Source organism: Cynocephalus volans, chromosome 6, assembly GCF_027409185.1.
Source record: "Cynocephalus volans isolate mCynVol1 chromosome 6, mCynVol1.pri, whole genome shotgun sequence".
Lineage (NCBI taxonomy): Eukaryota > Metazoa > Chordata > Mammalia > Dermoptera > Cynocephalidae > Cynocephalus > Cynocephalus volans.
In genome coordinates, this window is record NC_084465.1 from 86,177,223 (window position 1) to 86,194,238 (window position 17,016).

General features: G+C 38.2%; 1 protein-coding gene across 3 annotated transcripts; it reads left to right on the forward strand.

Moving 5' to 3' along the window:
* Positions 1-1,399: 1,399 nt before the first annotated feature.
* NUP42 (nucleoporin 42) lies at positions 1,400-16,685 on the forward strand. 3 transcript variants are annotated; one of them, XM_063100503.1, is made up of 7 exons: positions 1,400-1,612; positions 3,883-4,111; positions 5,465-5,559; positions 10,312-10,388; positions 11,149-11,235; positions 13,212-13,296; positions 16,047-16,685. In XM_063100503.1, the coding sequence occupies exons 1-7, from the start codon at positions 1,492-1,494 to the stop codon at positions 16,622-16,624; spliced, it is 1,272 nt and encodes a 423-aa protein (XP_062956573.1). In that variant the 5' UTR covers positions 1,400-1,491; the 3' UTR covers positions 16,625-16,685. The 3 variants fall into 3 exon arrangements, with proteins under 3 accessions (XP_062956573.1, XP_062956574.1, XP_062956575.1); XM_063100504.1 differs by having other exon boundaries at positions 16,056-16,685; XM_063100505.1 differs by lacking the exons at positions 5,465-5,559; positions 10,312-10,388 and having other exon boundaries at positions 1,526-1,612; positions 3,883-3,919.
* The last annotated feature ends 331 nt before the right edge of the window (positions 16,686-17,016 follow it).

Genomic DNA, 17,016 nt, shown 5'->3' on the forward strand with positions numbered 1-17,016 from the left:
GTAATCTTTAGTAGTGTCAAGGCCATGAAAATCAAGGAAAGACTGAGGAAATGTTCCAGATTCATGGAGTCTAAAGAAATATGACTAAAGCAACAGTGATTCTGACCCCTTTCCTTTAAAGAACATTATGGGACAGTTGGCAAAACACGAATGGAGTCTAAGGATTATATAGTATTAATGCGTAAATATCAACGTCCTAATTTTGGTGATTGTGTTGCAGTTATGTAGGAGAATGTCCTTGTTTGTAGGAAATATACAATAAGTATTTGGATGATGGGACATTAGGTCTGCAACATAGTCTCAAATGGTTCAGGAAAAAAGTTCTTTGTACTGTATTTGTAACTCTTCCATAAGTTTGTTTCAAAATATACGAATTACATTGATTTAAAAAAAAACTAGTTTGCACCAGTAGTTAGTTCCCAGTGCTCCTGTAGATTCCATGGTCAAAATATGAACAAAGTACTTACCCAAGAATGATGATTTGCTCCTAGCACAATCATCCTAAAACCACCAGGTACAAATCTGTAGTTCAATTAAGTCAGATTTATTGACTTATTGTAACCCATGAGACTGCACACCAGAGCAATGTGGGTCTCACCATGCAAAGTAAAAGATAGTTCTGTAGGATTTGGAGGAGAGCGGAGTTTAGGTGAAATTTAAGTAAAAGCGCTTCGATAGGCTCAAAGCAAAGCAGAGCTGTGTGTAAAAGCATCAACATCAGGTATGGATTGAGAAATGGATGTAGAGTCATGTTTTCTTGGAAACTGCAAAATTAAGAAAATACGGAATGCTGTTTTCAGAAACCCTTATCTGAAACTTTGCACCTGGGTAGAAATCGAGGCTATTTGTCTGTGTCAAAGTAACTGAGACCCTCCAGGCAAGAATGGGGTGTTTCATTCTAACTGATATAACTTAAAATAGCAACGTTTATGTGCACTTTAAAGAACAAGGTTTCTCGGTGTGTAAGAATGTAGTGCTCAAAGACAGAAGTTATGATTCTTCTCAGTTGTAGTGTGTCCTAATAAGAAACATTGTTTCCTGTTAAAGTCACAACTATCTGTTATCCATCCTGATGAATGGCTGGGCAGACTGTTACTTTCTCAACCTGAGTTAATTTTTACTTTCTCAGCAGCCACAAATGAAAAGAACGATTAGGTCTCTCAAACCACAACTAATCCACTTCTCCAGCCTCCCTGCTAAGTGCGCGGTCCTGCGCTGGAGACACACTCCTTCCTTTCTCTGCGTAATCCTTTAAGCATCCCACCCTCCCAGGACGCACTCAGCGCCTCAGGGCAGTCCCGCCCTTCTCGAACCTAATTGGCTGAAAGCCACGCCTCTCACCGCACTGGGGGCGGGACAAAAGGGAAAGGCTCCTCCCCGGGCGCGAGAAGATGATGTCACAGCAGCGGCGCTGAGTGCGTCAGTTGCTTGGGATTATACACTTCATGACTGCTGCAGCCAGAAGATCATTCCGTCGGTGACACCGTCGCAATGACCATTTGTCAGTTCTTCCTTCAAGGCCGGTGCCGCTTTGGAGACCGTTGCTGGAACGAACATCCTGGCGCCGGGGGTGCGGCCTGGGGACGGCAGCAGCCACAGCAACAGCCCTCAGGTGATGAATCCGCCGCCTCCAGCCAAGCCGGGCAAGGCCGGCCAGAGGTCCAACCGGCAGGGCCCGGGCGTAGCGCTGCGCGGGTCAGGTGACCCGGACGTGCGCGGGTCAGGTGACCCGGACGTGCCCGCGTCGCTGCCTGTCCGACCCCGCCCTCCGGGCCCAGGCTGTGTTTTTTATCCGAGGTTTTTATCCGCGTATTAGGCAAGTAGTCGGTGGTAGTTGAGCGATTGAAGACGGAGGTTTGGCTCAGAACGCCAGGCCAAATAATAAGTTTTTAAAACAGAAGCACGTATCGGAACTACTTTGGCAGTGTTTAGCAGTGTTTGGGAGAATTCGCGTGGGTCGACCTAGACATCTCCAGGCTCTACTAGCCTTACGTGTACTTGGTTTTTCCCCTTGACAACTTGAATACATTCTTTTTTCGAGGACGAGGCTAGCAACTTAGGTCAGAATCAGGACTCTTAATTTGGGGGAAGTCGCGAACTCCTTTGAAAATTAAATAAACTTTAGGGCCATACCGCGGAAAAATGCACATGTTCATAAAATTGGGGGTAACATTGGGAGGATGGAACTCCCGGTTAAGAATTCTCTGGGTTATGAGCGAAGGGGTTGTGGGGGCCACGTTGATCTCTTCCTGGGCCGATTTGTCGAAGCCGTTGTCTCTTAAGGACAAGAGGGATCAGACATGAAACCGTAGTACAATGCAAGGTTTTAAAGTTCTGATGAATAATTAGGTTATATTTTCTTAGGATTGGAACTTAATACTTTAGGGTATCACGAGGTGCTGTCTCCCTTAACTCCTCTACTTTAGGGCTCTTCATATAGGGTTTTTGTTTGTTTGTTTGTTAGTGGTTTTGTTTGGCCGCTGGCTGATACCGTGATCCGGACCCTTGCCCTTGGTGTTTTCAGCACCCTCCTCTAACCAGTTGAGCCAACCGGCCAGCCCCGGCTGTTCCTCTGACCCTTAAACCTTGTGCTGCATGGTGGTTTTATATTTGATCCCTCTTCTTGATGACAGTGTTTTTCTTTCATCCACAAGTGGTTCAGTGAAATATTCCAAACCAAAAATTAGGACTCGGGATCTTATAAATGTGAGTATATTTCCCGGGACAATAGAACGTTCATATTTGACATTCTGGGATGACTTGCTGTAACTGCAGTAATCAGAAAATAAATGTTGAATAGATAGGCTGATGGATGAAAAAAATGTGTGAATAGGGCCGGCCCCGTGGCACACTCGGGAGAGTGCAGCGCTTGGGAGCGCAGCGGCGCTTCCGCCCCGGGTTCGGATCCCATACAGGAATGGCCGGTGCGCTCACTGGCTGAGCGCGGTGCGGGCAACACCACACCAAGAGTTGCGATCCCCTTACCGGTCACAAAAAGACAAAAAAAAAAATGTGTGAATAAAATTCAGCAGATAACTGGTGCATTAAACTCCCAGCTTCTGGAATTGTAAGTATGAAGCCAAAAGCAACATTAAAAAGGGGGAAGAGAATTTCTTCAGTTGTGTAAGGATTTGGAACTTTAGAAAAGTAAGGTACCATTAAGTCCTACTTGAGTGATCTGGTCCAGCACTCTCCTCCCTTTTCTCTTTGGATTTATCAAATAATTTAGAGTTGGGGGATGGACTTTCATAACTGGGCATACCTCCCATCGTTCCAGTTTTTAGTATTTTTAATGATATAGCTCTAATTCAGTCAGGAACAAGATGAATTACCTTGACCTTGGCCCCAACTAGGAAGTGATGAGTAAATGAGATTGTGTTATTTTCCTAGAGGGAAGACTGGGACACATGATATAATCTTTTATTCATTGTCCAGTTTATTCATCATCCTCTTTAATTCATTATCCATTTTTTAGCCTTTGCTACTACATAGGGCCCAGTGAGGGACCAAAGAATGATTAAAAACAGAGCTTTTTATCTCGAGGGGGCTTACGATGCAAGCCCACTATCCACTCTGCTATCAAGCAGTTGTTTATTTAAAAAGCTTATGTCAACCGAATTTAGTCATGTATCATTATTTTCCTATGGATTTACAGTTCTCTCAATCTCATTAAACAAAAATGCAATTAGACTGTTATGTGATTTGTTGATATAACATCTAACTATATAAATCAAAAATGAAGAGACTGTCATTTAAAACGAGTGGAAATGTAGTGTTTGTTGAATCTTTGTATAATATCTAGACATAATAAGACATAATGAAGATTTTAAAAATTTAAAAGAGAAGTTGCTAGTAAAATTGTTCTTTTATTGTTTATTTTAGGTAGTAACAGACGTGGATGGAATACCACCAGCCACAGGTACTCCAGTGTCATCCAGCCAGCCACTTTCTCCAAATCCCCACCATGGGGGGGCAGCAGAGATCAAGAAAAGCCATCTTTCAGTTCTTTTGATTCTGGAACTTCAGCTAACAAGAATAGGGGCTTTGGATTGTCTCAGAACCCATTTTCTTCACTTAGCTCTGATGAGCAGAAAGATGAAAAGAAACTTCTGTAAGTGAAAACCTTCAGGAAAATTACTGCCCATTTGCTTATTTTTTTCAAAAGAAAAAGAAGTAATGCATTATTAAAAAATAAGAGTAAGCAAAAAGAAGAAAAATTACTTATGACCCTGTCACTCAAGGATAACCTCTGTTTTGCTATGTATCATCTTAGACTTTACTTAACTTAAAAATATATCATCTTTCCATATCAGTAGAGTGCCTTCTTGGGACTAATTATGCTTTTTCCACTTTGTTTTGATAACACTGTATTATGAACATCTTTCTAATGTTAGTCCTGCTTAAGTTCATAGTAAATTATGAGTTCTTTACAAGGTGTGAGATAATTTAGAACAACTTGTGATCTTGGAGGCCACTTATAGCATCTTTTATTTTTCTGTCTAAAACTTTTATTTTAATAACCCTATTCAAACTGATTCATTCATTATTGTGGAGTAGATTCATGCCATTTCTTGAAAACATTCTTGGTAAAATTTATGACTGGTGCCAAAACAATGTTTGGCTGTAATGTTCTTCAGCCCTTGGCTTCCAGGACGGAATTTAGGCATACTGGTTAGTCTTTTACTCCCCATAACTAAATTAGAACTAGTGGTAAACATTTTGAACTATGTGTCATATAAATTTTTTTTTTTTAAAGTAGAACAAACAAAACCCTCCTTCCGTTTGTTTCAGTCCTAAATTTAATTCACTATTTTCTGTGATACCTATCATTTTATTAATTGTCACATTCCGGATTGTGGGGGAAACTTTAATTTAGGGCTGAATCTATCCATAGCTTTGCTACAGATTAAAAGTATGGACATGGGTCTGTTTTCCATGTGGCATAATGTGAGAATTAGACAAAATGATCTCTGAAGTCCTATAACCCACTTTTAAAATTTTATGATTCTGTATCAATTAAGTGGTACATTGTCATTCCCAGTTAAATAATCATTGATGTTTATGATAATGAACAAAGAAAGATTAAAGTTAGTATTGTGTATTTTATTATATCTTAGTTCTTCAAAGAATGTATCTATAATAGTTCTTAAGTATAGTGGTTAATGGTTCAGTATATTAGAAGAACAAATATTATATTGCAATATTTATAACCACAAAATATAAAAAGTTTATATTTCTATTACAATTTTTATAATATTTGACATAATATTTGTAACCATGAAATATAGTTGGTATTTCTATAAGGTTCTGCTTTAAAGAACAGACTTCAGAAAAATAATGTAAAAAATCTAAAATTATGTATTTATTAGAATTTAAAATTTCAGTTGTTGACAATCATAAACAATAAATTTTCATAGTCAGGTTTAGAAAATCCTTTACTTTCTGGGTTTTTTTTTTTTTTCAGTGAAGGAATTATAAAAGATATGGAGGTTTGGGAATCATCAGGGCAGTGGATGTTTTCCGTTTATTCACCAATGAAAAAGAAAGCTAATATTTCAGGTAACTCAGAAAATGTGTGCTTTTAAAATATGTTCTAAAATCGTTACTTTCTAAAGCCAAGACCATTCCAAATAAATAAATTAACCACAAACTTAGCTACAGTTAGGAGAGTATCTGAATATCCTAGCAGAACTTCATAATTCAGAGATTGATGTTGGAGAAGATACGTAGTTCTCATGAGAAAATAGTAAAATCAGGACCCACCACAATTCCAATTCCATAAGCCCAGGAAGAGACTGTGCTTTCTTTGTTTCCTATGTGTATAACTTTACAACCTCTTAGCTTCCTGCAGTGAATAGAAGAGTCACATACTACCTGCCCTTAAGGCCTTGGCTGCCTGGTTCTGTTCTTTCTTTCTTCCCTATCTTTCCTTCTAAGAATAGGTACTTTTCATAAAGCATGTTGAGACCTATCCTTGAATAATGTTTGAAGGTGAGGAGTATTAGCTGGGCTACAGGGATAGCATTTCTTTAGAATACACCTTTCTTTCTCACTTTCTTTTGTCCATGTTCCTAAGCCCTTTCTGGGCTGAAAGCTAGACCACCAGGTTTTTCCAAGCCCAATCCTCGTGGTCCTGGGCCTCCATACTATTAAGTAAACAGCATACTATTGAGCACCTAGCAGATGGGAGCCCTTGTAATCAATGCCCCAGAACTCTGGGATCTCCACTGTGTCTCAGCTCTACCTGCAAATTCTCTGAGCATTTGTATCACAGCACTCCTTAGTTATTTATTCTCTCTGTCATTCAACAAATATTTATTGGATTTCTTTTATGCCAGGCCTTGCTAAGTGCTAGGGATATAGTGATGAGCAACATGGACGAGATCTCCCCCTTATGAACATGATTTTCTTGAGGGAGAGAGAAAGTAATGCAAATAAGTAATCTCAAATAGTAATATTTTCTATAAAAGAAAAAAGTATTAACCCTTTAATCAGTATAATATATTAATACTCAATTAGTACTTAAGTATTAAGTTTTAATCAGTTCAGAATTGGACCTAATGCCTAATGCCCTAAAGCAGTGGTTCTCAAAATGTGGAATATGGATCCCTGAGTAGGGCTGCCAGATAAAATATAGGACATCTAGTTAAATTTAAATTTCAGATACACAAAGAATAATATTTTTAGTATTTATATATCCCATGTAATATTTGGGACACACTTATACTAACAAAGTATTTGTTGTATGTCTGAAATTCAAATTTAACTGGCATTCTGTATTTTTATTTGCTAAATCTAGCAGCCCTATCTCTGAAACCCTTTTAGGGGCTATACAAGTTCAGAAATATTTTCATAATAATACTAAGATATCACTTGCCATTTTCCCTGTTGATGCAAAAGCATTGATGAATAAAACTGCTTATATTTTAGCATGGATCAAGGGAGGGGCATTAGACTACCAGTACTACTAGTCACAATAAAAAAATTTTTTTTTTTTTTTTTTTTTTTTTGTCGTTTTTTTCGTGACCGGCACTCAGCCAGTGAGTGCACCGGTCAGTCCTATGTAGGATCCGAACCCGCGGCGGGAGCGTTGCCGCGCTGCCAGCGCAGCACTCTACCAAGTGCGCCACAGGCTCGGCCCTTAAAAAAAATTTTCAATACCATTTTAACTTAAGAATTTTCTTGATGAAGAGATAAAATTTATTAATTTTGTTAAATCTTGACCCTTGAATATACACCTTTTTAATATTCTGTGTGACAAAATGGGAAGCACACATAAAGTATTTCTGCCCCATACCTAGGTATGATGGTTATATCAAGAGAAAGCACTTGTGTGATCATTTGAGTTGTGAGCTGAGCTAGCCATTTTTTTCACAGACAATTTTTATTCGAAAGAATAATTGGTTATTCAGACGTAAGTTTTTGGCAAACATTTTCTAAAATATCGCCAATGACAAAATTCAAGCTTTCAAGCAAAACTTAGAATTTTGGAAAACTCTTTTCTGTCACCATTAGCATGATGGTTTCTCAATACTTAAAATCTCTTCTGTTGAGATGCATGGCAGCATTAACAAATGTGAATTTTTTGATATTGTATTAATGACATGGGCCAATGTTTGGAAGTTCTGCATAACTCAGTGAATGAGTATTTTATAAATGACCAACGTGTGATGTTACAAAATTATGTATGGCTGAAAATCCATTCTAAGTGCAAGATAAATCAGTGGATTTGAATATAGTAGTACAAAAAGTTCATTAATATGGTTTGAGTCCACACTATAGCTGACTTTTAAGAAATTACCACTTGTCAAGTTTTGGTGTAGTATCAAAGAAGAATACCCACAATTATCTGAAAAGTCCATTCAAGTCTTTCTTTTTTAACTACATATCTGTATGAATACAGGTTTTCTTCATACACTTCAACCAGAACAACATATTGCAACAGAATGAATGCAGAAGCTTATATAAGAGTCCAGCAGTCAAACATTAAGAGAGATTTACAAACATAAAAGACTGCTATTCATCTCATTAAATTTTTATTTTTTGTTTTGGAAAATAGTTTTTTCATTTATGTGAATATGTAATTGGTTTCTTATTTTTTAATGAATTTATAAATATTTTCTAAATTGCTTAGTTTTCATTTTGAATATGGTAATTATCAGTATGTGTGACCCAGGTAAACGAAAGCTCTTTAGGATCCTTAATGATTTTTAAGAATGTAAATGAATGCTGAAACCAAAAAGTTTTGAGTACCATAGTCCTTAGGCATCCATTTTATATATAATGAATTAACTTTTTCTGTGCAGCTAGAAGGATACTGCTTTTGTGCCCTCCTTGCAAGAACTGAGAAAATATTCACTCTAATCATTTTCTGTGTTCTGTGGTTCAGATGAGGAACTCTGCTTGAGCATAGCTGCAAGGAATAGAAAGTAACTAGCGGGGACAATGTTCCTTTAGATAGAGTGGTTATCCATTCATAGGAGGCAGTATTGGAGCTGAGCCCTGAATGAAGAGAAGGTGTCAGTTATGGGAAAATTTGGGGAAAACATTCCTGGCTCTAGGACAGCTAGTGCAAAGGTCCTGAGGTGGGATTAAGGTTGGCAGTGTTTCAGGACTAGTGAGGTCTGAATCACTGGAGGAGAACAAACAAGAAAAAGAGTAATATGACAAGGCCAGAGAGGTAGCCAGGGGCCAGATCATGTTGGGCATAATTACACTGGGTGGGCTGCCACAAAGAGCTATAAGCAGGAGAAGGATATGATCAGATTAGAAAAGCTCATTCAGGCTGCTGTGTGTGGGGGGAAAGGTCTGTTAGGAGCAGTGCAAAAGTAGAGTCAGAGACAAGTTAGGAGACAATTGCTGCTGATGACTAGATTAGAGTTATTAGTGGAGACACAATTGGTCAAATTCAGGTTCTGTTTTGGAGCTAGAACTGGCAGGATACTGATTAATTAGGTATGAGGAAAGAAAGAAATCCAAGATGATTAGTAGTATTTTTTTGGCCTGAGCAGTTAAAGATGGAGAAGACATGTCGTTAGAAGGAATTCAGGGTTCTGATTTGAATACTTAGTCTTTTCTTTATTCTGAGGTAGTAAGAGGGTACTTCAAAAATTTCATGGAAAAATTGGACTAAAAGATAATGTGAATCCTTCCATGAACTTTTTGAAGACCCCTTGTAGGTGTCCTTAGAGTTCATAATAGCTGGGTTACAAGGAATTCTCAGTAGAAAACATAATGAACATTTTTTTCCTTTCTTAACAAGTTTTCCCTGTTATAAAAGTTACAGCTGTTGCTGTAGAAAACTTGGAAAGTACAGAAATATATAAATAAAATAAAAACCATCTGTTGTCACAGAAATAACAACTGCATCATTTCAGTATATTTCTTTCAAAACGTACACACAAAATATTTCTTCTTTTTGTATTTAGATATATAAATATAAATATATATAATATAAATATATATATAATTAGAATAATAATCTAGTCTTGTATTCTCTATTACCAAAAACACTGGAATGAACATCCTTATTTATAACACCCTTTACTTACATATATAATTACTTCCTGAAGTTAAATCCTAGATATTGTATTACAGGTCAGAGAGTGTGAACATTTTTAAGGCTTATGATGTTTACTGAAAATTTTCCACCCAGAAAAATTGTACCATTTTTATTCCTTTAGTAGCAATTTAGGGAGAATATCCATTCTACCACATCCTGAATAACAATAAATATTATCTATTCTTAATTTTTGCCAGTTCAATAAGTAAAGCATTTTATCTCTATTTTATAAAGTTGCACTTTTAAATTTAACTTTATTTCTGTTATTTACTGGCTATTTGAATTTTTTTGTGAATTGCCTGTTCTTTTATCTTTGTCCATGTTAACTTATTTTTCTTATTGATTTGTAAGAGCTATTTATACATTAAGGATATTAGCTCTTCTCCTGTCATATATGTTGCCATTATGGTTTTCCTAGTTTACCATTTGCCTTAAAATTATGTTTATTGTAGTGTCTGGCAGACAGGTGTTTTTAGACTGAAGTTTGAATGTGTAGGTAGTCAAATCTTTCTTCTTTGTTATTCCTTTTATTCCACTTACTTTAGAAAATTCTTCCGCATTCAAAGTTCAAATAACCAATTATATTTTATTCTTATTTTATACTTTATTAAATATTATAGTGTAGTCTTTCCTTACAATTATGAAAATTTTCTAATAACATTAGCATATTTTCTTGTCTAGCACCTCCAGCTTTACTATCAAAAATATTGGTGTTTATTTTAAAGATTCCAATTGATTCCTCACTTCAGGTTTTACAGACATTTCACCAGAGGAGTTGAGGCTTGAATACCATAACTTCTTAACCAGCAATAACTTACAGAGTTATGTAAGTTTGTTTCCTATTCATCTACCTCAATAACAGATTAGCTGTTAATTACTGTTTTCTCTGTTTGTAGTGGCTTCTTGTGTTTTGGCAAACTTGATGAGGTCTATAATTTTTTTCAGGACAAGGCTATTTTTATTTTTTAAATTATTTTCTTTGACATTGGTTGGTTATCTAAAATGAGGATAATATATTTTGACAGTAGTAATTAGGAATATCATTATTTTTATTACAAATTACTGATAAGTCAGTCCCAGAATCAAACCCTTTCATTGTTTCACAGACATTGAGCATCTGTTAGGTGCAGATCTCATGATGAATGATAGAAAACAAAGTTAAATAAGATGAAGTCTATTATATAGATTAGCATTCTCACATATCAAATATCAAAAAATTTAAAAATTTGGATTAGAATAAGTTGGATACCTGAAGGAAATGATACAAATTCTGTATTTTTCTGTTGTCCAGAGTCATGCATCTCAGCTAGGACACATGTTCACCTCCCATCCAAATATACCTAACTCTGTGCTGCCAGGTACTTGTGATTATTAACCAGGTGATACAAGGAGTTGGAGAACAGGGAGAAGGGACTAGAACTGGAGTATCTATGGCAAATATTGGCAGGTCAATGCAAATTTATAAGTTATGTCCCATAAAACTGTTATATAAACTTTTTGTGATTTTGGCCAATATGTGAAGCTGTTATTGAAGAAATTAAATTAAACACCCAATACTGAGTCATTTTTATGTCTTCTCTCTTCAGCTAAATTCTGTCCACCAGTTAATAAATCAGTGGAGGAACAGGGTAAATGAACTGAGAAGTCTAAATACATCAACTAAAGTTGCTTTGGTGAGTATCAGAGAGTTTTCTGCTGGGAAGTATCTTATCTATTGCTTTTCAGATGATATTTCACCTTGGATTTGGAGAGCAAAGCAAAAATTCTCTGTCAAGAGTTATGATACACACATTCTCAAGATATTATTATTTAGAGTCAGCATCTAGAATTGCTTTCTCTCTGTCCCTCAATCAGAAAAGCAGAGATAATTATCCTTTTTAAAACTATTTTTAGGGTAAAGTTTTTAACTTTGATAGTACTAGTTTTGAAAAGTGGATAATGTTACATAAATTCAAGTATTTAAGATTATCTATGCTTAAGAAGAAATTACTTTGAAAAATGATATGCATGCACATTCAGACTGATGTATATATATATTTTTGTGACAGAAGGACACTTACCTTAGGGTTCTTGTCTTATACAGAAATGCGTTTAGAAGATATATACCTACTTGTCTTCAAAGATACAAGGTCCTGACTGTAGCTTCTTTTATCTGTTGATAAAGTTATGATTTGTCTACCCCCATAAAAAGTTCTGAAGAACCTTATTTTAAAATAAGGTATTTACATTTAGAATTTTAATATTTACAATTTCTCAGGCAATTTAATGTTTTTACTCTCTAAAAAAGGATATGAAGATCTGGCCAGTTAGTTGATTAGAGCATGGTGCTGATAACCCAAGGTTGAGGGTTCAATCCCTGAACCAGCAGCTGCCAAAATAAATTTTATTAAATAAATAAATAAAAATTTGAAGGGATATGAGAGTAATATCTGCCTAAACTTAGTGAATGACTGACAATCCCCAAGCCCCTCCCCTTCCTTAAATATATGGTTCCTAAATAACTAAACTCTTCTACAAGCTAATTTCTCTTACCTTTCAGTTGTTGTAGTGCCATTTGGATTTAGTGGGACTTCTTGGACAAGTATTCTGTCCCTGGGCATGATGTGGCCCACCATCACTAGCGCTGAGAGCTGATGGAGAAGGGATAACTGAGTCCAAAGAACTGTGGAACTTCCCTCAGGGCTGAAAGTTCCCTGCTCTTTGCTAACTTCCTAGGACCTCTCCATAGGTGAGGATATGGGACAGCAGCCACCTACAGCTTGCCTTAGCATGTATCAAAAATACATTCCTTCTTTATGCTGAGTACTCCATTATATGGATATACCCATAATTTGTTTATCCATTTACCTGTTAATGAATATTAAGCTGAGGGAGAGAAGCCAAACCAAAATAAGAGTGCATACTGTATGATTCTATTTATATGAAACTCTGGAAAAGACAAATCTTGTCTGTAGTGATAGAAAGCAGATGAGCAGTTGCCTGGAACCAGTTGAGAAGGGGGTTGACTGAGGAGAGGGACAAAGGGAATTTTTAAGGGTGATAGAAATGTTCCGAATCTTGGTGGTGGTGGTGGTGGTGATTATAAGTTTGTCAAAAGTCATTAAAACATATACATAAAATGGGTGCATTTTATTCTATGTAAACTATACCCCAATAAAGGTGATTTTTTTTTTTTTTTTTTTTAAATGCTGTTGGGGCTTCCAAATGAGAGAAGTCATATCAGCTTCGTTTGATTAGATTTCTTGAAAAATGCAGATCTGACCTTATAATATAGACACTGAAATTCATTATTAAAAAATATTGTTTGATTGCAATATGTGCTCATTGTAGAAATTTAGAAAGTATTTTTTTAAAAAGCATAAGTAAAACTAAAATCATCTATAATTCATTGGCCAGAGACTATTACTATTAATTTATTGATGTACAATTTTTCTATGCATATTCATATTATTAGTCGAGATATACTGTTTATACAGTAGTATATCCTACTCTTTTCAACGTCATATTATGGGCATTTTTCCATGTTAAACGTTTAACTTCATATTTTTAAATTCACATTTTAAAAATTGAATTTGGCTGTAAAGTTTATAGAAAAGTACTTGAGAATTATTCATCAAGCACTTTATCGTTTGCATACTTTTTTTTAAAGCTCTCTGAAGTAAAGGATGAAGTAAATCCAGCAGCACCTACATTTGGATTTGGCAGTGGGCAAGCAATACCATTTGGGTCACCAGGTAAGTGATAAAGTAATGCAGGACTTCGCTGATTTAGAAAATAGGATTTTGTAGGTTTCAAATTGTAAAGCCTGAATCACCATTTTAAGTCATTCTCACACATTCTGCCACCTTTCATTATGAAGCCTTGAAGAATTTGGCTCATCAAGCATTTGTGAAAGGGAGGCCAGAATGGCATGTTCTTTGAACAACCTTATAGCCCAGGCTTTAGAAATACATGCTAGGAATGGGTGTTCAAGAGTTTCATGGGAATACATAGCTATGGTAGCAGCACCTTTGAGAACTTTCTTGTTACTGTATATAGCAGCATAGCATTGTCCTCAAGTGACAGCTCTAGTGAGATGGAGTGGCAAGCCAGAAGTGAAAGACCTAGTCCCTGAGGTTTCTCTGTGGGTGAAGGTAAATCATGGTAACAATGAAATCAGTAGCAGAAAAGAGAGGACAGCAGGGTTTAGTGGGTTTGTTGTAGCCTCTCATTTTCTTTTTATTTTTTTCTCTCTCTTTTTTTTCCTAATTGAATCATAATTGATTATACATATTTTGGGGGTTCAACATTGACATATGTTGATCAAATCAATATTATTAGCATATATATTATTATAAATTGTACTTATTTTTTGTGCCCCTTATCCAGTCTCTCCCCACCTCTGATAACCCTAGATTTCTTCTCTCATTCTGAAATAGTAATGGTTTCTCTGTTGATTTGTTGCCTAGATGATCTGTCCAATGCTGAGAGGTGTGTTCAGGTCCTGCACTATTGTTGGAGAGTAGATACTTTTTCTATCACTCTGGAAAGGGCTTTGTGGAGAGAGACATCCTCTTTTCTTTGGTCTCCACTGGTAACTCTACTTGTGACAATGCACTCTATAGTGGCTGGAGGGCCATCTGTATGGTGGTTGTTATGTCTAGACACTTTTGCAGCAGCTGTGGCTATTGTGGTGGCTTTAGGGGACAACCCACATGGAAGTGGTGTTTTTGGCATGCTCCTTGCCTAGATGTGGTAGGAGGGGTCAGTCCCCAGCTCCATACCTCAGGACCTTGGGTGGGCCCCACGGCAGTGGCAGCATGCCTGGTAGTGGGAGGAGGAGGGGTCAGTCCCCAGCGGCATGCCTGGTTGTGGGAGGAGGTTTCAGTCCCCAGCTCCATCTGTTTTTACTTTCTAAGTTGTTATGGAGCAGTTGGGTGGGAGGGGAGAGAGAGCAAGGGGAAAGGAAATAGGGTGGGAGGAGGAAGGGGGGGGGCCTGGTTGAGGCCCATGGCACCCCCCTCATTCCTGCTGGAGAGTCCAGGGGGCTTCCAGTGGTGGCTTGTTCATTGCTGGGCTGAATACACATGTCGAGGGGGTGTGGCTGAAGCCCTTGGCCCCCCACTGCCCTGGCTTGGGAGACCAGGGAGCTTCCAGTGGTGGTTCAATGGTCATTGCTGGGCTGGTTACAGGTGACGGGGGGATGTGGCTGAGGCCCTCAATGCCCCCCCCCCACCATCCCAGTTCGGGAGCCCAGGGTGCTTCCTGGGGTGACTCAGTGGTTGTTGCTGGGCTGGTTGTGGGTATCGGGGGGCATAGCTGAGGCCCCTGGTCCTCTCCCCTCCCTGCTTGGGAGTCCAAGGGGCTTACAGTCCTTCTAGGTTGTATAGATGTTCTTTGGTGGTGTTAGACCTTTACTAGTTAATATCAAACAATGTTATTGGTCTTTGGGCATTTTGTGTTTTCTTCAGTTCTGTGTTGGATTATTTGCTGTTCCCACCACTTAAACACTGCACTGTAACTAATTTGTTGTCCTTTGGTAACTTCTAAAATGGGGGGACTTCCTGTGGGGACCAGCACTGGAGGCCTGTAGTTGAGCTAAATTGCTGCTTTGCTGCTGATTCCCTAGGGAAGGCTTTTTGTGCAGCTCAGGTTTTAATGGTTGACTTTGTAGGTACTTCTGGGTCTCATAAGATCTAGTGCACCTGGGTTGTGCAGAAACTCTGGTCAGGGCCTGAGTGTTTTCAGCAAACTGCACCCCCCTGCAGTTCTGTATTCCTGACCAGTCTACGCTGATTGGCGGGCATATCAGCTGTCCTTGCTGTGCCCCGATGTTCCCCTGGTGGCCCATCTCCCCCACCACCCTCACTCCAAACACTTCCCATGGGACAGGGTGTGTGCTGGTCCCTTGTGATGACTCACCAGCCTCTGAGTGGCTCCTTTTTTCAGTTGTCTGTGGCTCCTCACTTCTGTGTGAGTCCGTGGGAACCCTGTTAGTGGTCCTGCTGGCCTGAGGGCCATCAAGGTCCTCCTCTCTCCTGCAGCCTCCAAGCAACCTCATACAAAGCGCACAGATGCGGCTTTTGCCAACTCTTGCTCTGTGCCCTCACCAGCTCCAGCCTTGAAGCGGCCAGGGCTTGAAATGGTGAGAGCGATCCTTTCTTTCTCTCATTGTGGCTTCCCGTGCCTTCATGAACCCCATAGGTCTCCTCCTCCTCTTCCCCTGAACTCTAGTGGCCCCAGCTTGGCTGTCGTTGCTTTTTAATAGTTGTAAATTGGTTGATTTGTAGGAGAGATTGATGCTGAGGACTGTCTATTCTGCCTTCTTGACTGGAAGCTAGCCTCTCATTTTCATTTTCATTTTTCTCTTCTCTTCCTTCCCTTAGGCATTTCAACATCCAAACATAACAGAAATAAGAGGGAAAAAGGTAGGGGGGCAGGGGCGGTAATATGACTACATTTTCTGAGTGTAATAGATTATTTTTTCTCTTTCTGCTTTTCGGAGGTTTTCCAGTGAATAACAGCAGCAGTGATAATGCTCAGAATTTCAATTTTAAAACAAGCTCTGGATTTGTCACTGCCCCTTCCGGAAGCCCTTCTGTGTTTGGGAGTCCTTCAGCATTTGGAGCTATATCCTCTGCCAGTTCTGCCATGTCTACTTCCACTCCAACTTTTGGATTTGGGAAACCTGAAATCACATCTGCTGCTTCATTTTCATTTAAAAGTCCTGTAGCTTCCAGTGTTGCCTCACCCGGGCTTTCAGGATTTCCAACTTCCTTGGCAGGAGGTCCTTTCGGAGCTCCTGTGGCCCCGGCCTTTGGAAGCGGCAGTTCTGTGGCTGGTTTTGGTGGTCCAAGCTCACATTCTCACAGTGCTTTTTCCAAGCCATCTAATAATGCTTTTGGAAATGGGAGCATATCCACCTCTCTCCAAGTCTCAAATGGCATCATCACAACAGATAACGTATTATTCACACCCAAGGATCAACTAACAGTAGGAGAACTGGAACAATTTCAGTCCAAGAAATTTACTCTGGGAAAAATTCCATTAAAGCCACCACCTGTGGAGCTTCTAAATATTTAAAAGGGCAATTTTAAATACAGAAAAATGGCTTTTGAAATTGTTTTGAGTGGTTCATATAAGAAAGCAGATATATTTATACATACATGTATATGTACATACACATATGTATATATTCATAAGGAATATAAACCTTCAATAATAACTTCAGGAGTTTTAAAACTTAACATTTTTTTTTTCTTAAGCCTAAATAAAACATAACAACATTAACAACAAAAAATACTCAGCAAGCAAAGGAATTCTTTGGTACTGTGGTTATGAATGGAACTGAAAAAAATTGTGTACACTAAATAAAGTGCTTCTCATTTTACACCACTTTACTGTCTCACCCTTTAAAGATTAACCTTTAAACATTTTTTTTAGGAAGGAGATAATTTCTGGAACTATTAAGGGAA